Here is a 27691-nt window from a genome sequence, read left to right as displayed (position 1 = left end):
TCTTTTTTGTTTTTGTTTTTCTCCAGTACCGGGAATCAAACTCACAACCCTGCACTTGCCAGGCAGGCCCTGTGCCCCTGAGCTAAATCACCAGGCCCCCCTTTTTATTTGGTAACTTGATGGCCTAGGTTGAAAAATGTTGAGAAGTCTCCCATGAATCTGATGGGCTTTCCCTTATAGGTGATCTGTTTCTTTTCTCTAACAGCTTTTAATATTTCATTCTTGTGCTGAATTTCATGAATCTTGATTATTATATGCCTTGATGTAGTTTTATTTTGGTCAGAAATGTTTGGAGTTCTAAATGCTTCATTTATTTGTATGTCAAATTCTTTATCCACACTTGGGAAGTTTTCTACCATTATTTGTGTGAAGAGTTTTTTTTATGTCATTTGTGCTCTCTCCAGCTTTCTCATTCACCCCAATCAATCTTATCTTATTTTTCTTTGCTTCATCTTGAAGTTTTTGGATCAATTTTTCATGGACTCTTGTTAATTTTAGGACATTTTCTTTTCATTATCACTGTCTGTAATTCTATCATCGGAATCTGAAATCCTATCCTCTCTTTCATTCAACCTGTTGAAGATATTCTCAATGAAACTTTTAATCTCTTGGTATTCTATTTGGATCTGTTTCATGGATTCCACTTCTTTCCTATGTTGGGCATTATTTGTTTCCATCATTTTTCAAAGATCATCTATTCTTTTGTCTGTGTTTTCTCTAATATCTTTGATTTTAAGCATCAAGTCTTTTTATAATTGAGAGATTATTTTCTCTATAGCCTTTTCCACTTGTTTTTTCACTTCTGCTGCTATCATTTTAGAAAGTTCCAGTGTTTGATTTCCAATTTCATCTATCTCTTTGAGGTTTTGGCTTGTCCTGAGTGGACTGGGATCTGGGGTTGCATTTTGCTTCTGTGTCTTATCATTTTTTCAATTTTCAATGTTGATAGTTGCCAGTCTCTTATGATATATAGCTTTATAGCTAGTATTTAGGATTCCCTAGAGGGTGTCTGTTCCTCAGGGATGTCTTTGAGATGTAGATGCTTTCTTATACCTATCCCAAAGCCCTAGCTTCTTAATTTGTAAAGAACGCATGATTGCTATTTGGCTCAACTCCTAATCCTTTGGTACTGGGCTGTGGTGGGGATTATGACCTGATAGAGTCACAGTGTTATCATATAGGAGAGAAAAAACATTTATAGCATGTATGACATCCTGGCTAAAATAATACAGGTAGTAGTAACAACAGCTTCAAATACAGCTTAACTACTGATAAAGTATGATAGCAATTAACCTGTTGCCCCTGACCATGGGAGTAAACTAAAATTATGCAACAAAATCAGACATATACTGTGCACCTGTATGCAGTGATTTTTCCCTTAGCCAGGTGACTTTACCCTTCTGTTGGGAGCAGGGGTATTAAGATGGATAGGGGATAGGCTAAAATGATGAGTGAGGTCAAATGTAGTAGAGTCAGGGCTAGAAATTAATCACCCATGTTTTAGGAAATTGGAGGACCTAGGAGGGAAAGAATAAAATAGAATACAAAAGAGTAGTCAGGAAGCGCAGAGACAGTGTTCACTCACTTGAAAGTTTAAATTCAAGAGTAATTGAGGAAAGAGAGAAAGTGAGTCTATAAAAGAGAATGAACAAACCGGTAAGAAACCTAAACACTGAAAAAAGGGAAAAAGAGAAATAATGAAAATGAACTGAAGGAAAAAAGAAAGAAAAATGAGATGAGAGAAAGACAGGAGAGAAAAATAGAAAAAGAAAAACTAAAAACTTCAAATACAAAAATAACTACTGAATACAAAAGAAAACAAACTGACATTCAATCAGACAGGAGAGGGATATCCAATCAGAAAAACAAAGGAGAATGAAAGTAGTATAATAACACTGGTGCTTACAGTTCTGTGATAGTGCCATATTTAATCCTAGAAGTGTGTTGGGTATGGAGCCGAGCTTGGCCTCTGGAAGTGGGGTCTGGGACTGGACTTCTGCTGGTGGTGTTCTCTGGAGGTCAACCATTGGCTCCTCACTGCTGTATCAGACATTTCCACATTGCTGGTCTTGCCAGCTACTCTGCCCTCCAAAGGTGTGTGTGTGCCCATGCACCTGGGAAATGGCTGTTGTCCTGGGTCTCAGGTCTTGGGGCTCCTGTCAGTCTACTCAACAAAGGCATGTACGTCACACTCCTCTCAAAGACCTTGCCATCCCTGAGATAACTGAGGAAGCACAGAGCATGGACTCACACTCTGCTCACAGGCCCCACAATACCAGAGAAAATGGACAGACCCCCCAGGCACAGACTCACCCTGCTTGCAGGCCCCGCCCTCCCAGAGAGGGAATGGAGGAGGCTCAGACTCACTCTGTTCATAGCCCCCCTCCTTTTTTTTTTTTTTTTGAGATAGGGTCTCACTTTGCAGTTCAGGCTGACCTTCAACTCACTTTGTGACCAGCGCTGGCCTTGAGTTTGCAGCAATGTTTCCGCCTCAGCCTTCTGAGTGCTGGGATTACAGGCATGCACCACAGTGCCCAGCTATATTGGTCCTCCTTATATCCTTTCCTCTCTCTTCCATTTTCTGCAACCTCAAATACTCTTCCCATTTCTAAAAAGTCTATTCCTGCTGTTGACTGTCTTTCATTTTGCTCTTTATTTACATTTTGGGTTTCTCATATAAGAGAAATCCTACGGTATTTATCCTTCTGTGTCAGATTTACCTCACTCAATATTAACAGTCTCAAGTGCATCCATTTTCCCACAAATGACTCAAGTTCATCCTTCTTTCTGGTTGAGAAGTATTTCATATATCCAATTTATTTAAACTTATAAAACACAAAAGTTAATGGTCTTCATTTTCACATTCCTGAAATATGATTTCTCAAAAGAAAAGAAAAGAAGTCCATGAGGTGTTAGCTTCTCTTCCCCCAGCCAATACTTGGAAAGACTGTGCTAAATGATTATACTGCAAACTCAAGAATTATGTTCTCATGAATATGTGGCTAGGATAGAGAGTTAAAGGAATATCTATGTTCAAAAGTTAAAGTCACAACTATTTATTAGTGTGGAAAACCATTACAATAAAACCAATACTGGCTATTCTGTTTGTTCATTTATATGCTTATTGAACAAAGACTGATTTCATAATGTGCAAATTAGAAGTATAGATTCTGAAGGGTATTACACTGATAATTTTGTTTAGTCTGTTCTTTCACTTTAGAAATTCTCTAGCTGGTACCAGTCAAGAGATGAAAGGACAACATTATCATCCTCATAATTTTCCTGCACAGATTAAAACTTTGGAAACAAATGGATTTATATTTATATCTTTAATGAACTTGGGTCACCCCCTACGTTTTTGTCTATAAATCTGAAATAATACCTCTGCTCCAGAATCCCAGCAAGAATTAAATGAGAATATAGTTATGGACACAGTTAACCTGACCATCATCATAGACAAAGAACTCTGGAAATATAATTTCTTTTACCACCTATAGCTTCTTGTCTGCTTCCTTGTCTTTTTAGAATAAATGCAGTCAGGACTTGCAGACAGTTGCTGAGCACATGAGCAGGGAACATAAGGTGAACCATGATTCTTGGTAACCAGCAGATAATAAGATGGCAAACTATTCACATAATGTATAATTCTAACATTTCAATTAGTCCAATCATTTCCCTCAGGGTAACTGTAAAAAGTAAGATGCAGGAAGCAATTATAGTTGGCTAGGAGTCATGCCAGAGAAGTTTGTCTCTTTGTATTATATTTTCATATGAAAGGATATTAGTTCAACAATCCCTTGAACTCTTTCTCTCATTTGTCCACTTAGATAATACTTTCAAATTAGAGAATTTATAACTCACGTGACTGGGAGTTTGAGAACAAGAAATCTACAGGTGTGGCTTATTACTCCTTAGCCTATCCTTCAACTTTGCTTGTCAGCTGAGAGCACACAAACCACCTCCTTTTCAGTCTATGGGAAGACAGAACCTTATCCTTTGATAGAAAGGCCAGTCATTCTCTAACAGTTCCTGTAACTAGACTGATGAACCATGTTTTGGAGTTTGGTACTAACAGCCTCATTTTCCTCCCAAATCTAAGGTATATTTTCCTAACAAATACTACCAGTAATTCAACTTACAGTTTTCCTGTTTTGATGTACTACTTTTTTTACTAGGATCAGTATCTATATGGGGCAAGTGATAATCTTATTTAGGACCACTCAGTTTACTGTAATGATAACCACAGAAAAGATCTATTCTTTTTAAACTTTACAACAAATTATTATAACCACAAATGAAGAGTGTTCATTATTATATCAAAATATGAGTTACTGATTGAGCACATTTCCTTCAAACAGTAAGGAATTAAAGTGGTGATATTTCTTGCAAGTTAAAAAGAATTTCTATCCCATATATATCCTATAGTAAGAAAATACTTCGCCAACTGACAGAGACCCAAACATAGAGGACAAAGACATTTTTCAAAACATTGTTGCTTATTTCCAATGCGAGGGTATTCTACTAATGAGCACACACACCCATCGTTTCACTTAAGAGAATGCAGTAGAGTCCTTGCACAATGCAGGGATCATCAAAGGTAGATTATGCAAATTATTTGGGAAAAACTAATACAAATATTGAACTTCAGAGGATTCTGCTTCAAAAACTTCTAATAATTAATGAATAGGATTAAAATCTGTCCTGCAGTTTCAATATTGGGTTTTGAATCCCTCATTCAGCATTTGGATCAGGAAAAACATGACCAAGCTGACATAGCCAACAAAACAGACATTCACAAATATTCCATACACAAATAAAAGACCGACCCTTAAGTATTTCTTTCACTGAAAACTTCAAAAATTTTAACCCTGAGGAAAATAATGCTTATTACTCATTTGTTAAAGATCTTTTTCTGTTGGAGGTGTATCCCGCAGGAGCACATGTTACAGACAGTCAAGAATTAGAGTAGGAAATGAGATGAGGTAGTGTTCACTACATTGTACCAGTCATGTAAGAATAATGAACTTGATTAAAAGCAATACCATATTGTTATTCTTTGGAGTAATGATTATTTAATGTGAATTCCACAGTAGTGGTACAATGTCTAGTTGCATCTTTATATACCTTAGTATAACTGACAACATGATTTGAAGAATTTAAGTGCTGGAAGAAAATACTCAGTGGGTCAATTATTAGTAATAAATATGTATACAGAGTTCACTCCTCTTGTTTCTTTTAGTTACCTGTTCAAATGTCATATCATGAGGGAAGACTTTACTGGGGCTAGGAAATATATGTATTGTTTATATCCTCAGTGAATATATATATTATTTAAACTCAAACCACCATCTCCATCTTCCATCTGTTTTGTAAGCTAAACCAGTTTTAATTGTCTTCAAATGAATTCTTACCACATGGTATACTATATTTCTTTGTTTTATGTTTGTTTTCTGCCCATCCTAATTAGAGTGTAATCTTTATTAAACTTGGTTTGGTTCAGTGCTTTGTCTTCAGCACATTGAACAATGCTAATGCACAGTAGGTACAGCAGCCCACCACATATGTGATAAGAATCTAGGAGAATGGCAAGTTGCTTCTTCAATTTCAGTTTCCAGCACTTTCTCTCCCAGGAAAAATTGAAGATACATGCAAATGACATTATATATAGGCTTCTCTGACCCCTCATCTGATTGGCAAAAAAAATAGCTGGACATTATTCTAGGGACATTAGACTCCCACACAGTATTTGCAGACCATTATAAAATATTGATTGAATGAATTTCCTGTCACTCCCAGAAGCTTGATCTCCCTAACTGCCTACTTTAAAGTTACTCTTGAACATTGCACTTCTTTTTCCTCATGAAAGTTCTTGAGAAGTCTCATGCTTGAGTGGTTTACCAGTAGTCCCTGCCTCATTATGGTGATTCAGGGATATCAGATAGCCAGTGTAATTCTCTATTCCTAAAAATCATAAAAGCAGAGATTACTAATGCTTTCTTAGACTGTAGGAGCCTGGCAGACAAAATCTAATGCATACCTGTACATTCATAAGAGTAGCTTTGGTTGGCTAGCAGTTGTATTCTTGAATAGTCTTTTTGAAGTAGTCTATTAAATAGGCACCTCCTTAGTTAACTAAAATTCTCCTGCTGTAATATAACTTGTACAGCCTGAATGAGATGATATAGTTTGTAAATTAATTGTATATGTTTTCATTAAAACATTTCCTTCTTATAGTCAGTGAATTTTATTTTACATATCCCCAGATCACAAGTGAAAAAAATCCACACACCACAGCCAAAAGATTTACTGTCAAGTTCATTGATTTATAGGCAAGAACTTTTCTCTGGTTTGAATCTTCTTCTTCATCAGGCAGAAATGATATATTTTATTATTCCTATAAACGTACTTGAAATCCTCTTGGATACCTGGTCAAAAGGATGTGATCACTTAATTTGACTTTTATTAAAATAATATCTTATAAAAATTGTAATCACTTTGATTTATTCTACTGATGCCCTAGTGAAGTCAGTCATACTTTTGAAGGGACAAAATTAGCCATGATGTTCTTTCATTCATTTGCCCTTTTCTCATTTTTCTGGATTAACTGTGGCTATAAGGGCTGTATCATTAGAAATCATCATACAGATGTATATGTATACCATGAAAGCCAGAGAAAAAGAAGGCAGAGAAGGTTTGATCTTTTTGTGTATCTTGAAGTCAGCAAAAATAGTATCTAGCTAAAATTACTGGGTTAGGGCTGTAGCAATAATGGATAATGGCATGATGCTGAAAATTCAGAGTAAGACAGGTTTTACTCAGTCTCAAATCTTTACCCAATATATATAATGAGTATAAATTAAGCAATAACATGCCCACTGACTAATGCTGTTTTTGTTACTTTCAACAAACTCTTTTGTAATATCATAACACTTAAAGATACATGAGGATTTATAGACAATCTAGTAGCAAATTTGAATTCAATACATAATAACATTTATTAAGTAATTAATATAAACTGACTTCATACAATATAGGTACAATGTTAAATTAATTGGGCATTTAGAAAAAGATCTCACAACAATTCTATAACCTAAGTATAGTATTACTACTAGAGCATTTTAGAAATATTTAAGTAACCTGGCAAAGGTGACAACAGCCAGGTGTTGCCAGCATCAAGATTCAAGGCTTATGTTCCTAATTAGTATGGATTACTAAAATATTGTAAATCTGCTTTTCCTAAAGAAACATATCCTTTGATCCTGAGAACCCATTTCTGTCTAAACAGCAATTATACAGAAAATGTTAGTTTGCACTCATGATTACTCATTATTAATCAATTACCATTTTTTGGATAATTTGTTATTAAATTCCTTTTAGCTGACACATCTGTTGGAGTTTTCGTATGCACACTGGAATAAGTTTGCTAACTAAAACAATTCACATGGAGGTTTTTATATTAGCTTCAGGTTGCTACTGGGAACCTAGGTTATTTGTAGCATTTTTATTTTAAAATCCTGGGGTCTTTAAATTGTGACACCATAACTTGCATAGTAGGATATTGATAAGAACAGAGATGCAGGCGGCTATTCACTAGATATTTAAATGGCAAAAAAAAAAAAAAAAAATCCTGCAAGTTCCACACACCCTGCAGACTGCAAGTTTAGATAATAAATAACAGTTATCACTAGGACAAAGGAAAAAGTGCCATGAAATCCAATAGCTCAGTGAGAAATCTGCTAATATAGGTGGTCAAGATTGTCCCATTTCTTTGTCAAAGGGAGGCTATTTATTTTCTTCTGGGTAGCTAAATTACAGTCATTTATTGCTGCAAGTTTTCCAGTAAGCAGGTGTGAATCTCAACTTCTAAGTTTTCAGTTCAAACTTTGTGAAAGACAAGAATTCCTTTTACTAACAGCACAACTGATAATGTAAAATCTCTGACTAACATGAAGTAAGTGACTTTTGAACACTCCAACTGGAATCTCTTTACTGCAAAGCCCAAAACTTCTGGGTAGAATAAACAGTCATTTTAAAAGTTCTTTAACATTTGCCCTCTGACAGTTTCTTGACTGTGTGAGATGTCAGTGATTAGCACTTGCACACAGAAAAAAGATGGAGATAGATATTCCTCATGTACCAGAATCCCAGGAAACAGAGAAGTATTCCTAGTCACTCCCCAGTACTTATGAATGCGTGTCAAATTTCTTTACTTGTTCTTATTCAACAACTTAAATGTATATATTGCATATATGTATATATAATATGTTTATATTCTGAAATGATTTGAAGCAATAGAAATAATATATATTGTATCCATTATTTTTAGCAACTTGTAAATTTCTAGGCTTTTACTAATAAAATAGAAGAAAAGTATCCCAATGACAATTTTTTCTGCAGAAATTTTATAGACATTTTCATGTCAATAGATGGAGCTTTTCATTCAAATTCAAGTATATATTACATATAACAATTATGTTTTATCATTTGTTTTCTGCATATAGGAAATTGCTATTTAGCTTATCATTCATGCTCTATCTACCAAGTAACCTCTAAACCAATACGTGTATATAATTTCCTTATAAATTAACAATATCAACTTCATCAATCTTAGTTCATGACCAAATCCAAAGCTTCCAGGCGCTGGAAATCCAGGAAATTATCATAATCCCGAGGAAGACTATATTACACAGTTGAAAGTATTCAAATTTTATTTTACATTGCCTTGAATAGCAATTAAAATGTCAGAAAGGACAATCAGTTCACCAAAGCACTCTGTAAGGGAAATAACTTGTAACACTAGGTTAGCAGATATGGGCTATATCAACATGCTTGAAGCAACTGCGGATGATGAGAACTATGTATCCTACCTCTAGAAATCTGAGATTGAAGTTGGAAAATGGTTTCAGAAATTTTAGGTAACTATAAAAATATTCAGGTGACTAAACCTGTGATTAGTTCACCACTATAATACTCAACGCTATGGGAATAGCTAAGATCAAATGGATACATGAATATCATGTAAATGCAGTGGATCAGGATTTCAATAATTTGGACAATTTGGAGATAAAAAAACTTTAGTAAAATTAATTGGAAAGGATATTTTAAAACTTTGGTTGCATGTAAACAAATCCAAAATGACTACTACGTTAATGTACATATCTGCCAAATATCAATGTTATATATTTTTAGTTTTTTATTTAGAAATAATTAATGATATATAGGAGGCTGCAAAAATAGTACAGAAATTTTTTCTGTGCTTTTCACCCAGTTTCCCCAAATGTTACATCACACATAGGTAAAGAAGCATACTAAAACAGGAAACTGACATTTGTACACTATGTAATTTCTATATTATTTTATCATATGTGTAAACTCTTATAACTCCAATTAGCATATAAACTTTTATAAGTCATGCATTTTTTTAGATAGAAAATGCATTATATTTTTGCATAGAAATTTTCAGATAACTTCTACATACCAATAAAATGGGTATTGAAAAATTTTAATATCCAGGAAATTTTTATGTAGGAAATATTCACCTATATAGGCTAAAGTGCAGTTCTAGCCAAACAAAACATGCTTTAATAAGCTGATTTCTCGGTATAGGTCAGACAACACCATCATTCAACAGTCAATCCTTCCCAACATAAGAATGGAAAAAATGTTAAGCATAGTTAAAAACAAATTGCTGATAACTGTACTACTCTAAAACTCTTTTTACTGATGACCTACACACACATACAAACTTATCTCCTTTCTCAGACAGAGCACAGTATTTTGAAAGCATCCTTAAAACAGTAAAGTGATTAGTATAACAAATAAATATACATCTATGTACCTTAATAAACATACACAAAGAATCCAAAAAATAAATCAGCCAAATTATTCAAAACCAAATCAGCTATAGACTTTACTTTTCCTACAAAATAAATATAACCCAAATTGTTACATGCTTACTCTAAGTGAGCTCACAGCAAATGAGAACTATTACACACACACACTTATGCACCCACACACATGCACACGAAGTCTTACCTTGGCCATCTGTGCCTGAACACCATTTGCTTTGAGAGATGCTACTGCTTTTTGTGCGGCTGCAGGACTGTCAAAATCTACAAAACCATAACCTGTGGAAATACAAAACCCTCGTTAGTTCTCGCTGGCAGCTCATGTCTTTCACACTGATGAACTCAGGTTTATAGTCAGGCTCGCATGCATTGCTTCTGAACATAACCTGATTGAAGATAAAGGTTCTCAAGTCAGTAGCACTTACTCTTTTGGAAGATGCCTCTAGATAAAAATACAGTTCACTTTCTAGAGAGTGCTTTGGAGAGTAGATGGAAAGTCTATCTCTAATATTAATTTTCAAAGCCTTAAAAACTGATATCAATAAGAGTCACGATAAGAATTTGCATATAGTTACCAACAGCAACGGCAGTAATAGCTGCCACACAGTTGGCACTCATAAATACAGGTTGTCTGCGTGGGTGGGTAAAGGTTGTGGTGAGGTGGGTCTGAACTTGATTACTAAACCCATGTTTGTTTTTATTAATTTTTGTTTTGGTTTTTCCTGTATTAGGGATTAAACCCAGGGCCTTGGCACTGAGTTATATCTTCAACCCCTTTTTTATTTTTTTATTATAATTTTGAGACAGGGTCTTACTAAATCACTATGCCGTCAAGTGTGGGATTGAATTTGCAATTGGGATTGAATTTGCAATCCTCCTTCCTCAGCCTCCCGCGGCGCTGAGATTACAGGCAGGCACATCACGCTTCAGTAGCCCCTGCTTCTTCATTGTTGGACCTTGACTCTTTCTATGATATCATTTTAATAAACTAGTGCAGCTCCTCAGTGACCTGTGAAAAAGTGTGGTTAAGTACATAAATATTCAAGCTCTTAAAAACAAAAAAAATACTCATCTTGCTTTTTTGGATACTAGAGCAGCATCTGAGGGGGCAGAGAAGTTGTTCTAACCGTTCTGTGTGTGTGTTTGTGTACACATGACAAGGCCAAAGGTAGTAAGACAGAGTCAATGAGAAGGGAAGATTCCATGCCATTAAGGTAACTAGTATTCAGCCAGGCCTTAGCCTGATAGCAATGTCAGCTGCCAAGAATATTTAAAAATGTAAATCCTCAAGAATGAGTATGAGGGCAGCTTTGTCCACTTCTCCTAAAGAGCCTGCCATATATGTCCTGCACATTTTCCCATCTGTTGGGCAGGGTTTTGCTCTGTACTTTCATACTTGTCTCATTTAGAAGTTTTGGGGTGTCCCACAGAAGCATACCTCCTAACCATGTACTGTGAGCCCACATGCCAATAGGCAAAGAAGACTGCAAAGAAATTCAATTACCGAGTTGTTTCTTTTAATTAACTTTTTAATTTTCTCCCCTCGAATTCTGTCTTCTTTCTCTCCCTCCCAGCATGTTGTCCTAAAATGAACTTGTTACACAGCAGTGTACCATGAAATGCTCTTGAAAAGCTGGGCAGAGAAGCTGTGAAGTTTGTATTTCTAATCCAAAAGGAAGTGTGTTCTGTAAGTACTGCTAATTCTTCTCTTTTTACAAAATTCAAACTATCTGAGTAATAGAAACATTACCACCCACTAAGATAAATTAGGAAAAGAAAAAGGATAAAGTAGCACAAGCCAAGAAGTGTAATAAGGGAAAAAGGGAGAAAAATGAAAATTTAGACTTTTTCTTCCATGTACCAGTAACTGTGCTAGACGGTTGACTGGCTGACATATACTGAAGTCATAAGAGCTTTACGTAGTATTGACCTCATGCCCATTATATACATGAAGACACTGAGGCACTAAAGAGTTGGAATGGACCAAAGATCACAATGTCCTTAATTGGCAGATCAGTATTTGAAACCAAGCCTACACAGGGCCTTTCAAATACATCATACTATGAACTGTTTTATAATTCCCCTTTGTAAACTATTCTAGTAACCTCTGAAGCCCACCAGGGAGAGGATCTAATTCTTAAAAATTCATTGGATTTAAAAATAAGACCCAAATTAAAAACATTTCAAGACAGAATTCAACCTACCTCATTCACTCCATATATTTATAAGGCAGTATCTAATTTACAGTAGAACTCTTCAAAGGATGTTTGGATGGGAACTACCTTTCATCTCATAGATTTGTCAGTTTTCTACATTGATTTATAGGTTCGTTCAATAATAAAATCTTCTTCATCCAATATTAAAATAGTAGGTACCTAGCACACAGTTTATTAATTGTTAAAAAAATACTCTCAATTCCCACCATTATGCAACTTATAGTTGTGTAGGGAGAAGTAGCAAATAATTATGCAAATAAATCTATGGTTAAAAATGGCCTGGGTTCTTGGAAAGAAAATATAAGCATATAATATAGACTCTAACTTTGATTATTGGCAATTTTAAGGAAGCAGTGCCCTAAAATCATCTGTATTTCTAAAATAACAACTTAGCTGAAGATTAAATAGTTGAGGGCAGCAAAAGCAGAATGACAGAAAAGGCTTAAGGACTATTGAAGCAATTCAGAGGAATGGCAGCTGGCAGTAAACTGATTGGGTAAAACAAATTGAGTTATATTTTGGAGGTGGAATTAATAGGATTTGGTGATTGATTGGGTTGGAAGTAAGGTTAGTTAAGATAACAACAGGTTATCTACTTTTGTTGTTGTTGTTGTTGTTGTATTTGCTGTAAGCCACCTGCTGGGTGGAGACGTGATTTACTCAAACAGGGGGAAAGAGGGGGATCCGATAGGAGAGAGGGAAAAATAAAATATTGGTTTGGGACATGTTGAGTCAGAAAAGCTTGAAAGACACCTAAGTAGAAATATTCAGTAGCAGTTACATATACTGGGTTGGTGCTTGGAAAAGATGAAATGTAAAATATAAATTAGAGGGGAAACGACATAAAACGTTATTTATAGAGACAGAAAAAGACAAAAGGTTCCAATGTGTTATAAAACTTCAGGATTTGGAATTTAGCTCTCAGATGAAAAAGTGAATGAGCAAAGAAGGCAGAAGAAGAACCAGAGAGAAAGAGAGAGAAGAAAAACCAGAGAGAAAGAGAGAGAAGGGAATAGGACACCAAGTAGGACGAAAAATTCCAAGTCAGACGCAACTGAGAGAGTGGGCGGTCGGGAGCTTGGGCGTGCCCGTCGCGTTGAGGAACAAGACACCGTTATCATGATCTTCTGTAGGAAAGCAGTGGGGGTATGGAGCCCACCTGAGAGGCTGAAGAACAAGAGAAACGAGGCAATAGAGACTGTTTCCGGCTTTTTCCAGTTTTCTTGAGTGGGAAGAAGAAATAAGGACAGATTTAGCTAGCAAGGAATGTGAAATCTATGGAGGTTTTTGCATTGCTTTACTTTAGAATGTGTGTGTGTGTGTGTGTGTGTGTGTGTGTGTGTGTGTGTGTTTATGGGAGGTGGATATCTTTGTCTATTCCCTACTTCGTTCTGGTGTGGAGGTAGGGTAGAAGTCTACTGAGAACTGCGAACTCATTAAGTCATTCAGCAAATATTTACTGACTACCTACTACAGGGCAAATAATGTTCTTTGCATTTTTGTATGTTGATAGGAAAAGTAAAGCAGATAATAAAAGATTAAGGCTGCAGAAAGGCATTCAGTATTGTTCTCCAGAAGGCAGAGAGGTAGACGATTGTAGGACATAGAAGAAAATGCTCCTCCTTGGCTTATAGTAACTGAAAAGAAAAATCAAAAGTCCCTTTGGTTACTACTTATTATTTCTTTATATAACCCAGTTACTAGGACTGTCCTTAACTCATATCCTGTGCTTGATAAGTATTTGTTAAAATAAATTGAAAACACATTTGAAAGACGTTACCTTACCTTATGGACCACCATGGTGATTAACTGACAAAAATGGCTATTAATTCCTTTGGACTGTGAAGGACAGTATAAACACTACACGGTCTGGACTCTGGCTCAGCCACGCTGGACCAGCACAGCAGCCTCGTACTGTGTGCCTCGCCTCCTGCACTTCGCTTTGGTAGGGCTTCTTCGCTCTGGCTTCCTCCCTTTCTTTTCACCCCCGCACATTACACAGGATGTTACACAATCAAGAAGCTAATCTGCAGGGATGAACTCCTGTCCAAACAAGACATTTCTGGGAGGCCTTGGGACACTCAGCTTTGTCTGAATCGGGGAACTTATGGCTGAACTTTGAGAAAAGAGTACTTCTGAGGAGTCATAATGTCAGCAAGGAGAGATTGGCCCCTGGGTAGAAAACATCTGCGCTGATGGCACCGAGCCAAAAAAGGAGCAAAGGCTCCATGCACAAAATTATAAACAAAGGACAAGCTACCGCATCTGAAGTATTTCACCACGTTCTATGACTTCCATATATATTTTCACTCATTAAAATGAAAGTTCAGAGGTAAAAATGTCTTAAGCAACCCGGAAATACACTCCCACTCTGGAAATAAGCATTGCATTCCTGAGCTGTGCATGACAGCAGATAGTACATCACCATCGGAAGAGAACACGGTGAAATAGGAGGCTGCTGCTGGAGAATAATGATGCAGTTTACTAAGGAAGAAAGCAGCTTCAATTTGGTTTCAATTTGCTTTCCTTAATGACAAATAATCAAGTCTGAGAACAAGAACCTCTGTACCTACATCTGGTGAGGGAAGGGGAGGGAGATTAGTTCAGCCCCAACTAATAATGCTTTACAGTAACTGCTAAAATCCCAGCAGAAGCCCAGCAAATGCTAACCATCAGGAACTTGGGCCCAAGTGGCGGTGAGCCCACCAATCTCGCTCCCTCAATTATGTAATTAAACTTACTTGGCAGCAGGTTCAAATGAATTAAAACTGAATGTCACTGTTCTGTCCACACATCCCTGTCCTTGTTTTTCTTCCTTGTCAGGGGGAGGAGGCCAGTAGTCCTGCCATTAGTAGGAAGCAGAGCAGTGAGAAAGAACGAGCTCTGTGATAATTAGGTCATTCTCCAAATGTACTCATTCCACTGACAGATCCAATCAATGCCTTTCTGAAATGCTTTAAACCTCGGTGCTAGTTGAGCATCTTGCTATTTTTACTACACTACCAGCCACATGACTTTATAGAAAAAATACACATACACATATATGTAACAACTGAATTTTACAAACAGTAGTATTACCAGAGGGTTCAGGTTTTGTTTCCATTAATGCAATTGCAGGTAACATATTCTGAGATTGCTGCAATTCGACAGAACCACTGGGTGACAGTCCTTTGGAATTTCACTAAAAGTCTTCTCATTGTTTTAACAGCTTGTTTTATATGTGCATGTTGCTGCTGGCTCTTTAAATTATTTTCAAACTGCTTATTTGTTTATGAACATTGGGATTGGTGTGTGTGTACATGCTCATGTACATGTGAAAGGAAAGGAAAGATAAAACCAGAACTCCTGTTTCCAATTTGCAATGGCATCTATAGCCAGCAAAAGGGAGACTTACTCTCAAAGTGTAACTGCACACTAAATTTCACATTTGTATTGCTATCCCTCTTCAGAATGACTATCATAAAAGCCTACTTGAAGCACAGATGGTGTGGTGTAACACCCAACTTCTTTCAAAGGCAATCCAGCTGTGAGTCAAATGTGATTTCTAAACGGAGTAAGTGAACACTTTGGCTAAGAATTATACGTTCAACTGAAATTCTACTCCAAGCTCACAGTTGAAGATGTTTAAGAATCACCTTTCCATAAATTCCTCCACCTTCAATTGAGGCAACACAGCATTCTGAGTCCATTTGAGGTCAGGGTAAGCAGACAGAGTTGCAGGGAGGGCCGGGGGACTTGTAGGCAGCTTGCAAGTGTGGTGGTTTCTGGGCCTCTCCTTTAATCTCTGTTTCTGCTGGATTTTTCTTGCATCTTTAAAAGACTATTTCTCTACATTATGTGAGGAAAAAAGTAGTCAAAGAACAAGACAACTTCCTATCTATTTTTCACTTATAAAATTAAAGACGGAACATAGATATTTCTTTAATATCTTCTTTTCCATCTATTTCCTATGACCATTAAGGATAAGCTGGGATACACCATAGGAATCAATAGAATAGCCAGATAGCTTACCTTAGATCTATGAAAAAATAAAGGCAAAGAAAATTCTACTGGAAAACAAAAGCCACAAACAACACTGCTTACTTTGGGAAAAAAGGTCTCTAAATCATTACACGCTGAAATGCTTTGAAACATGTTCAGAACAAGGCTCTGATGATTTTATAAGGTAAAGAAAAAGCACAGGTACGGGCTGAAGAAAGAGCTGCAATCACAAACACGTACCTAAGGCAGGCAAGACAGATGGGCAATGATGTCCATGTACTGACTGTACACAGAGCTGCAACCTCAAACACTCACCAAGTACAGGCAAATTAGATAGGTAATAATGTCCATTGTACAGTAAGTTGCCTCACTGTATTGTCTAGATGTTCCAGTTTAATTATTTAAACATTGTGATATTCTAATGTCAGAAACACTAAAATAAGATGTCAGCTATTCAAATAGGATTTTCCTGGTATTGGAGATATTTTTGAATTATGATGTGATTTTTCTATTATGACAATGATTAAATTTATTATGCATCTACTATCTGCAAGGAAGGTAGTGCATTATATGCTGTAAGGATACAAAGACAGCTTTAGCATGACTCTTCTTGTCACAGAATGTACGGACTAGGATACCTGATAAAGAATCTTGAATACAGTGATGGCACCTCTTACATAGAGGGGTTAAGTTAAAAAGATATATGCAGAATGGCATATAAATCAAAAGTACGTTCATGTTATTGAATTGCTTTCATATAGTACAGTATATAAGGATTTTTGGTGTAGAGTCTTATTCAACAGAGCTGAAAGCTGAGCTAGATTACCTTGCCTAAGTGACGTAAAGCTAACACTATTCAGATTCTAAATTTATGTAGATATTTCTAGCTGTCTCCCAGTTTATGTGAATAGCTGAAATCAACTAAGTTAAGCACGAAGTATAGAGAGGAAGCTCTACCATGTCAAATGTAGAAAGTGCTAGTGTTCTGAACTGGCAACTGTTTCTTCCAGGTGGGGCTAACCTCAGTACATTTTGCATACAAATGGCAACCTTAAGGAGTCTGGGAAAGAAATACATTTAAATGACATTTCCTGGCCAAAAAAAAAAAAAAAAAATTGCAAAAACAGACCAATTTGGAGAACAAAGTAGTTAGTAGTATGACAGTTGTAAACAGGACACTTTCTTATTCCATTTACATTGCACAAAATGTCTTAAAATAAACCCAATTCAAGTCCCCAAACTAATTTCCTTCCTAGCCTGTTCAGTTGACTTTTTTTTAGGGAGGGTACCAGGAATTGAACTCAAGACCTAATGCTTTCCAGGCAAGCACTACGCCACTGAGCTAAATCCTTGGCCCCTTGTTCAATTAATTTTTAAAGGAGAGAAATTGCTTCTTTATCCTGAATAAAGTCAAAATTAGGATTTGGATCATTATTAATTGGCTTAGTGGGATCATTATGCTTTATTGAGATTAAAGAAACCCACTGATTTGCAAAAGCTTTGTCTGGACTAACATTATTTTATTATATTGTAGATATTACAGGAGCCCTCTACTTGACTGAAAATGGTAAAATTATCCTCTGTGAAGCATAAGGCAAAGCTTTCCTTTGCTATCAGGCAGTGTTCAGTGATACAAATAGAATATATGTCTGTGGGAGCTGTTGGTCCTGCATGCCTCTTCCATCAGAGCAGTAGAAGCCCAAGTGCACCATGATGAGGAGGAACAAGCCCAAGGTATCCATATAAGAATACCATTGCAACTGTAACTAGGGTGGAAGCAAGCTACAACTGAATACTTTAATTATAGCTGTGCAATCCCAGTCCACAGTAGGGTAGGAAGACCTCACCAAGACAGTTCTTGGCTGCTCCATCCTTCTCTCCCTCTCCTTGCTGCAGCCTTACAGATGGATGGAACTATAGTCTATTCTTCCAAGAAAGGAACAGGGAGCATGGCCTCAGTATGTAGGTATCGACTGGATAGTAGTCTGCCTCCCCTCCCAGTGACTTCAACTCATTCGCACTCAGAGGCCCCAACAAGTAGCACAAGAAGCATGTCTTTATTACCCTCTACAAGACAAACATCCCCTTTCTCAACACCCAAAATAAAAAAATAAAATACAATTGCTCAAAGGATGGATTAAGTAGTTTAGTAAAGAATGGAAGATTAAGTGAATCGTACAAATAGGGTAATCCTTTTCAAAATGCATGCAATACACCTAAGCCTCTGTTTTTCTTACACAGTACATTCTAGAAATTCACTCTAACCCTTCACTTCTTTAAGTTTCCCTGTAAGATCTTTTTGCTTATGAAAACAACATTCCTGGAGACAGGCTCCATCCATGATTTCCGTGCTCAAATCTTAGAAAAACTCACCTCTAAACCCTTTGCAAGATTCTATTTAACTATATTTGTCCATTTCCTAATTTATGCCCATATTATATTGAATACACTCCACTCTTCAGTTGCATGTTTATTGCCTGTACTTTAAGTATTTTTAATAAATATCCACAAGTACTGTATCACTATGAGGCATGGTAGCTTTTTCATCTTCTTGGACCCTACAATTACTTTTCACAAACCCACCAAAGATACAAAATACAATTCTAAATATTTGTTAAAATTTATGTGTACTTTGATGAAAGAAACTGTCAGTGAGTCCTTGGTTGATCAGCACTGCATGTCTATATCTGTTTTTATGAGAAACCACTTTGAAGATATCAATATGTAATACAACAAGCATTGTTAATTCTCTACCACTTTGTTTGTAATTCCGTACTGTCTGTACTGTTCCTTTGCTATTTTGTAAAATGTTGTCTGTCTGTTAATATTTTCCTCCTTTTATTTTTAAAATAAAAAAAAATATGTGCACTTGGTTTACAAAATTAATTCAATGAAAGTAGTACTGAGTGAAATTTAAGTTTATTTCTCCTAAGTCCTAAGTGCATTATTTGACCTTCCTAAGTACTGTCTTATGATTCCTTCTGATGGAACCACTTGAAAAAGTAACCAGAACCAATTCTTATGCTCTTGCTATTCTATGAACTGGGCCAGGGATATAGCTTAGTGGCATGGTGTCTGCTGGCAAGTGTGAGGTCCTGAGTTCAGATTCCAAGTTCCAATCAATCAATAAAATGCTTAGGGATTTATTTAGTAATAACACATAACTGCTACTATCAATAATCATAAAATAAAAATATTTTTATAAATTTCTTTCTAATTATATGTCTTTTCCATAAAATGTAAATTATAATTATTTCTCCCTATTTTAAAAGTTGTATAATTTTGTCATAGAAATTGTAGCCAATACAGAGAAAAGCAGCTGATGCTATAATCTAAAATAAATTAAGTAAATTTTACTTTTATTTTTAAACCAAAATGCTATGAGATTATGCATACAGTTTTATCACCTGATTCTTCTCTCAGCAGCACATACTGCACATAAATACGGTTTTCTATAATCCTGTCAGTCTAATATTTTCAGATTACCAATTGCCTATTTCTCAAACATTTTTGAGTTCTAGAGTGTGGCTTGACCAAATGTGTAGTAAGTTGCAAAATTGAATTTATTCTAAATTAGGAAGGATTTTTTAAATTAGTAAGATAGAAATAGATAATACACAGTTTCAAGGTCCACTTTAGAAAGGGATTTTTCCAAAGTTTTTGAATTATTAACAATGTTTCAGAAAAGGACTCATGTATTAAAACCAAAGATATCAGGAACTAATTAAATTAAATTAAATTAAATTAAATTCAAACACCCACTTCCTGAAATACAGAAGATAAGAAGTTCATTTTCCTTTTCTCTGTAATTAAGTTGGATCCATTTCAAAGAAATTTTGGAAAAACATCAAGGCCTTATGAGATAAAATTTAAGACTCATGATTTAAAAAGTATACTAAGAGTTTTAAGAGTCATGTTATTATGTCATGATTACATAAGAATTTATAAGTTGAAAGTACATTTTTTTCAACAAAGACAGATTCCCCCCTCCGCAGAAAATTCAATACTCTTAGTAGGGTGGTACCTTGAGTATGGTACCAATTACTTTGTATCTCTTTAAGTGGTGATGATTCAGAATTTGGAGTCGAGATGTTCTCCCTCCTAGGCAGCATCCTAGTTTTATAAAAAGGATGGTATTTCAGGATCTTAGGACACGTTGGATGAGATGCGGTTTAGGGAACTGCTCAGTGTAGGATGTGAACGTAATTGTTCTAGTGAGAATCAGGACCCAGAGCACTACTAAAATGATTTTGCTAGTAGAGCCCAGGTAGGCCTCACCTGAGAGATGCTACACACTGCTACTGTGCTGCTGTAGATCTGCAAGCTGGAGCTTTTTAGAAATGAAAAATTTCAGGCACGCTCTAGATCTGCTGAATTAGGTTCTATATTTTGATGAAATTGGAAGGTGCACGTTAAAGATGAAAATACTCTGGACTACACCAAACCACTCATCAGGTCAGTGTCTGTGAAACTGAAGGGTGAGTGGAGCTTTTTGAAGTCACCTCACCCAATCTCTTACCTGATTTTTAAATCTCCTTATAGACTTCTTGCCAAACACTCCTCTGGACTGTGCCTAGACAGTTCTTATGCAGAAAAAATGTACACTGTCCTAAGGCAGTTCACAGTAGGTGAGGATATCTGATAGAAAACTGATGTTGTGCAAGGGCAAAGAGGTTGCCTTCATGCAGTCTGGGTTCAATGCCTACCCCTGCTGTTTGAAAACAATGTGTCCTAGGCACAGAACCTTCAATCAAAATTAAGGGCAAATATAATATTACCAAATTATATTGGCCCTGGCCACTGTGTGAATTTAAGTGCATTTAATGCGTGTAATCTACTGCCCAAGGCATTCACTCTCTCCAAGTCCCTCACCCTCTTCTCACAATATACTGAAATCAAGGACTCTGATTAATCTACTTATTTTGAAAACATGTGAAGGAGACAAGCAGGACAAGTGTATCCTCTTCTCCACATAATTTATTTTTGTATTTTTAAATACAGCTCTCCTTCTGCTTAGGTTTGGAAAATGAATATTTAAAACTACATGAACAGGCTATTTTTGTATAATAGCCTACTTCAGAACAAGGACATGCTTCTCTTCCTTTTCTCTTTTATATTTGTCCATCAGAGATATACCTAATTCTGTTTAGTTACAAAGTTCAAATTGCCCTACATTAATACATCGCTTTAAGAAAGTAACATTCATTTGAAACAGGTAACCAATGTGAGGAGTGATTATACAATAAATGTATTATGCAAATTCCAGTGAACATTTTATGCACACTGGATAAAGAATCAAATTAAAGTCTCATAACCCTTGGAAAATTAAAGTTAGCAAGTATAGAGGTTGATTTGCCCTTGAACACTAAAACTGCTAAGGGCAGACATTTCTGCCATCATTTCCACAAAACTGAACCATTTCTGAAGGTTTCAGATTAAAATAAGAAATCCCCTAGGAGTCATACAGATCAGCTCTTTTTACAGGAATAATTTGGAGTTGCAATTTTAAAGTGGTATGAGTCGGAAGGAATTGGTGAACTTCTGTGTCACATTTTGAAAAGCTAATATTCCAGGTAATCAGCCAGTTGAGAACACCAAAAGCTGCATAGAAAGAAGGTATGCAGAAAGGGGAGAAGTGGTGTCTTCAGGATAAGCTCAGGAGGGCTGATTTGCAGAGCTTTCCCTGTAACAACCCAAGACAGGAACTTATGCAATAGGCCACTATGCGTCTTCGATTTCCCTTCACTTGATGTAATAATGGGACATAATCATCTCCTTCCTATTACACCGTCGTGTCCACTTCTTTGCAACTTGCCAGCACAGATTCCACCTCTGGACACCCCTCCGAGAAATGACGGCCCATTAAGAAGGATAATGCAGAGGGGCTGCACAGCAGATGAAGAACACAGAAACTGTCACGAGTATTTCATGAAATCAATAAGCAAGCACAGGTGTGAGGAAGGTAGGTTGGAAACGTCATTCTGACCCCAGTTCTTTCACACAGAGACGGGCTGTGAGTTCCAACACCTAGAACAGTCCTCTCGTTTACCAACCCCTGGAAATCAATTCCTTGTCCTGTTTCATCCTTTTTGGCAACCAGGCAGGATGTAAATATAAAAATATTGTTATTGATTTAACAAATGCTCAGTGAGGTCCTTGTAAGAATTCAGAGCTAGGTGCTGTCGCAGAAGAAAAAGACAAATGAGTCAAGCATTGTCCCCCAAAAGCTCTGGATGTCCAAGGGAGGAACAGCGACTTCCACACGCAGCACTCACTAAAGGCACTGGCATCATGCTTGTTCCCAAAACATACAGCATGTGGCAGAAAACTTCTTACTAGGGTAGAGATAATGAAGATGAATTTGAGATACAAAATTCTTCTTTTATTTTTTTCTCTTATTCTATAACTTGTTAATGAACTTCACCGAAGCAGAGGATTGTAGGAATGTGTTATGAGATGCAGAACAGAACAGAAAACCTTGCTGGACACTGATTGTGTAGCGCTTCTTGATTTTCTCACCAAATCTCACGCTGCTGTCCTTCTCCCGCTACGCTCTGGTCATGTTGCCTTGCGCCCCTCACAGCTGCTGCTGTTTCCCGGACTCTACAGAAGCAGGATTCTTCCTTCCCTCATTACCCCCTCACCACATGCTGTGAGATTTCTTCCGTGCACCGGCACAATATGCGCACCGTTTTCTCGGTTCATATGGTTGTGTTATCCTCACCGACTAAGAGTGCCGGGGTGAGAGAGACCAGGAGTGACTTTGTTCATAACTGTATTGCTAAGACTCAGTGCACTTTCTGGCTCACATTAGCCCCACGAGAAATGAGTGAATGAATGAATGACAGAACCTCTGCTTTTATCTGGTCTCATAGGTAACTTCAGCCATTATAACTCGTGCAACTCTCCCAGACAAAGTATTTCTCACCTCTCTTCTAAAATGCTCTATAATATAATTTAAGGGGCTACGCACTATCCTGTAAATTTGCAACACTTACTCTAAAATCACGACACTCACCTGACTGTTTATGCACCGTGGGTCACAAGAAGGCAAAATAATTAACTTTATATGGAAGACACTGGATGTAAAAGTCACCCTGATAAAAAGATAATATAATCATGAGCTACCTAATACTGTTTTGGGCACTAACCATATAGAGAACCCTGGTTCCGTGATTGTTCTAAGAGTCCAGTTGTGTAGGCATCCACACCATCTGGGTTCCTGTAAGTGGTCTGTACTGTTCCCACAATGATATCATCTAAGTGTGCATTTCCCGGAACCTACCTCTCAGGAGTGCCTGACCCAGGACTGGGAGAATTATCATAATAAAGGAGGATTGTTTCTTCTAAATATGTCATTGTACACTGAATACAAGATGCCAAATGCTTTGATGTTAATGTTCTGGCTTTCTTTGAGCAACTGCAATTTTTGTGATGGGCTTTAAAGTGAGTTCAGCCTCATGTGGCTTTCAGTGATCTTTGCATTTATTGATAGAGAGGATTTTGTATCCAGGGCCTGCTTGTTGCTTGCCTGGTTTATTTTCACTTAGCAAAAGGATCTAGTAACAGTATTTCTCAGCAAAAAATGAGAAATATAGGTGAGCTGATAGTCGGTCTGAAAAGGAGAACAAATTCCATGATTTGAAAGCAGTGCTGTTTAGAGAACTCCAGAATTCCACACTGAAATGGGATAATTGCAACTGTAGTGAAATCATTGTTTTCAAGAATTGTCCTTAGAAACAGGATCTTGAACATGTTTTCAGACACAAAAAGTTCACACAGTGCCATAGCCAAAAATATTTTTCTTTCTAACACATTCGTACTACAGTAATAACTCTTTCCCCATAAGCTCCTGAAAGTTCTTCTTCCACTATAGAGGAAGGTCTTTAAGCCTTTTAACAAACAGTACATAGAACACAAAAGTTCTAAAACACAATTTAGTTTCCTTCTCACATGCTGCTGAGGGAAGAATAAATTTCCTTCTTGTTCATTTCATCTCTGTTTCTTCTGCTGATGAACAAGAAGTCTGGAATTCCCTCTGGGCATGAGTGACATGGTAACAACAACCACAACAACAACAGCAACAGAGATCTGCCTAAGAGAGCTGATGTCTGTCCTGAAGAAGAAGGAAAGGGTGGAAAAAATAGGACTAAAGGAAACTCCTGCTGCCTAAAGCATCCTCCTCTAGGAAACAAAGCAGAAGGAGGTCCTGTAACATCAGACATGTTGTGATTGATTTTGAAAGACACTCTTCTCTTGAAAAAGATAGAACTGAGTTGTATCTAGACTCAAACTACAGCATTACCTTTACAGAAGCTGACCTGCCTAAGCCAACACTACCTCAGGATGAACTCCTTCTAACCCAAAGGTCAGGCTGGAGAATAGCATGTCAACTCTTCCCCTGGCATTGCTCCCCAAAGACACTTTGACCTCCTAGTTTGAAGTAGGAAGACTGCTCTAGTATCCAAAATACACATATCAAAATATACATGAGTACAAAAACAAAAGTTACACACACTATCCTGGGCACTGTACTAATTCATTCATAGTTTATCTCATTTAAACCTCATGACATTTTATAAATATTATTGCTCCATTTTGCATATAAGATAACCAAGTCTCAGAGAGGTAACATTTCACTATTATAATAGAGATAAGTTGCCCAAAGCAATGTGAAATTATGCAATTGGTGTTCTGTGTGATATTTTAAAAAATGACTTAACTATAAATTAAGGAACATTTTTAAAAATCCTACTTTAATTATAAACTTTTGTATCATGTAAATGATTATTTTTAAAAATTATCTGTTGGATCCAGGTATCTAGAAGAATAACTGGTCCAGTGTAAAACTTCAGTAAGTTCTGGGTCAATAAGCACAAATACGAGATTAAAATATTCTGTTTTTAATGTGATTTTTTTTTTTTTTTTTTTTTTTTGTTTCTATCGCTATTATCTAATTCTATTAATTTCTTATTATTTAATTGGATCTTTTTCTTACTCTTAATGATTTCTTTTGATAAACAGAAGCTTTCAATTATGAAGTCTGACTTTTTTTTTTTTTTTTTTTTTTTTTGGTAGTGGGAGTCAAACTCAGGACCTTGTTAGGCAGGCACTTGTGCCACTGAGCTATATCTCCAGCCCTGTTTTTGTGTAATTCATATGATGACTCTTTCCTTTGGTAGATCAAAAGCTATAAGAGTTAACATTACTGGTACATCCTGGTTGAATAATTATGATGTCCTCACTACCTACAGAACTATCTGGAATGTGGCATATACTCAGGAAATACATGTGCTACCAGAGCCAGATTGGTCACAGTCATCTTGGGTAACTGCAAATGGCATCAAGCAAGAGCAGGATGAAGAGGAATTCTGTTTTATCAGTTAGTAGTTATCTTTCCTCCTCTACATCCTTCAGAGTAACAGTAAGAGTCATGACTCAAATACATGTAATGACAGCCTTGTTTCTGGTACATCTGTTAGTTCCTTGGCTGGAAGGCTGTTGAGAATGGAAGAGAAGAAAGATTATGAATAGGAAAATACCAAAAAACTGTGTAGGTGGGTTGTTGATATTGCAAGACTGGCTTCCCATGAAGGAATCATATTTTTAACATGCAATGGTTTTGGTTAAAAAAGATGAATTGGGTGTTTTGCTCAAAAGCTGCCTATATTTATGATGGATAAGCACAAAGGAAAGGAGTAAGGAACAGAGTTGGAATTTGTGAAAAAATAAAAACCCATGAAGAAGTAACAGCAGACCCCTGCAGGTAATTAGATCCTCAACAATTCTAACAGAATTCTACACCTAAGCAGCCTTCCACCATACAGAATGAATGGTGCACTAAAGGGAAGTAAATTACTAAGGCAAGAGGTTGACATGAGCTTCCAGCACATTCCTCAGGCATGCTCAGTCATCACTGGCACAGGAGATTCAGTAATTAGCACTACTTCTGTCTTGTAGACCAGTGATGCAGGCAGGAGAGCTGAACTAAAGATCCACTTTCTTCAGCCTGCAATGTTTTAAAATTTTTGAATTTGTTTAATTCATTGCAGCATATTTTCAAATTTGAAAATTTTCAGGGAAGAATAATATTTCAGCTTCCTTTTAACAACAAGGAGATTTTTCAGTAATAAAGATAATCACTATTTTCACAAATGAAAGTAGGGAAAGGGGTTGTCTGATTCTAGTATTTTCATGATTTCACTCATCCAGCCACACTTACTTCCATTTCTTGGCTGGGACATTCCTGGCCAGTGAAAATAAACAAAAATCATCAAAAAGTTGGTTGTATCAGGGAGAGCTACTGGAGAATGAACATATGGAACTGTGAGTTATATCACCCAGCTCCTTTTACTTTTTCTGTTTTGAGACAGTCTTGCTGTTTCCCAGTCAGGTCTAGAACTTGTGATTCTCCTGCTTCAGCCTTGTGAATAGCTGGTAGTACAAGTGTACATCACCACACTCAAAGCTTTATTTCTTATATTACAAGGTCAGGAGATCTGAAAATTGAGAATTACAGTTCAATAACTGAATGATGTTCAGGAAGAAAAATGACTTTACATAGGCTTCTCATTGATATCAGTTAATGCTACATATCTTTCTTATGGGCTGCATCAGTACATTTTATGAGTATGCATTGGAGGGTATCGGGTTCTTCTCAATTACATATTAATGGTAAAGAAATAAGCAGAGAATTCCGTTTTAAGCACTCGAACTCAGGACAGAAAGTTTAGTGTTAAATCCTGATTATTAGCCTCTCTTTTCCTCTGTCTCCTTTTTGGTAGTATGAGAATAATTACAATTCTTATAATTTACATAGTTGTTGCAAGGTGAAGTGAGATTATCTATGTGGTATGGCTTGAAAAAGAATCTCCCAAGGTCCACACACTGAAGGCTGGTCCCCAGCCTGTTGCACTATTAGGAGGTAATAGAAATTTTAAGAAGCAGGACCTAGCTGGAGGTCTTTCATTACTGCTGTCAAATGATAGAAGTCCAGTTTCTTCTGGGCTCTCCCATATTCCAGGCATGGAGAAAAAGTTCTGCCATGTGCTCCTGTCAAGAAGCCATATCACCACACACTCCAGGTGACAGAGTCAATTGATCATGGACTCATATTTCTGCCACTGTGAGCCTAAATAAAACCTTTGTCTTTTTAAGTAGATTCTACCAGATATTATGTTACAGTAACAGAAAGCTGACTGACAAATATTATAAATAATTTTAAATGGTGCCTGGACATTATTAAGTGCTATACCTGTAAAATATAATCAACATTTTTTTGGCAAGTAAAGACCTCAAGGTATTTTTTTTTATTAAAAATATATTTTAAAAGATATTATCAGTTGTAAAAAGATGTGGCCTTCAGTTTAGTCAGATGGTTTCTGTGTTGTCCCCAAGGTATGAGGACCAGTATTTGAGAATAAGGAAAAGATAGCCATGCTTAATTCAATTTTTTTTTTCTTTTTTTGGTTTTTCTCCGGTACCGGGAACTGAACTCACGACCTTGCGCTTGCCAGGCAGGCGCTTTTGCCGCTGAGCTAAATCCCCAGCCCCCATTCTAGAATTTTTCAAAGACAGTTTTCTTTAAAGAAAAATGTATCAATGACAGGGTGTCTTAAATAAACCATGTAGAGAAATCTTTTCTAA

General features: G+C 36.6%; 1 protein-coding gene across 6 annotated transcripts in view; it reads right to left on the bottom strand.

Annotated features, from left to right (window-relative positions):
- Rbms3 (RNA binding motif, single stranded interacting protein 3) overlaps positions 1 to 27691 on the bottom strand; it is a 679403-nt gene that overhangs the window by 384576 nt on the left and 267136 nt on the right. For all 6 annotated transcript variants that reach the window (XM_005387516.2, XM_013515630.1, XM_013515631.1 and 3 more), the window contains one exon: positions 10036 to 10127. In XM_005387516.2, coding sequence (XP_005387573.1) covers positions 10036 to 10127 — 92 coding nt within the window. The remainder of the gene's footprint in view (positions 1 to 10035; positions 10128 to 27691) is intronic.

This window comes from Chinchilla lanigera, unplaced genomic scaffold (genome assembly GCF_000276665.1).
Source record: "Chinchilla lanigera isolate Chin_1 unplaced genomic scaffold, ChiLan1.0 scaffold00029, whole genome shotgun sequence".
Classification (NCBI taxonomy): Eukaryota; Metazoa; Chordata; class Mammalia; order Rodentia; family Chinchillidae; genus Chinchilla; species Chinchilla lanigera.
This window is presented reverse-complemented; position numbering and strand designations above follow the sequence as displayed.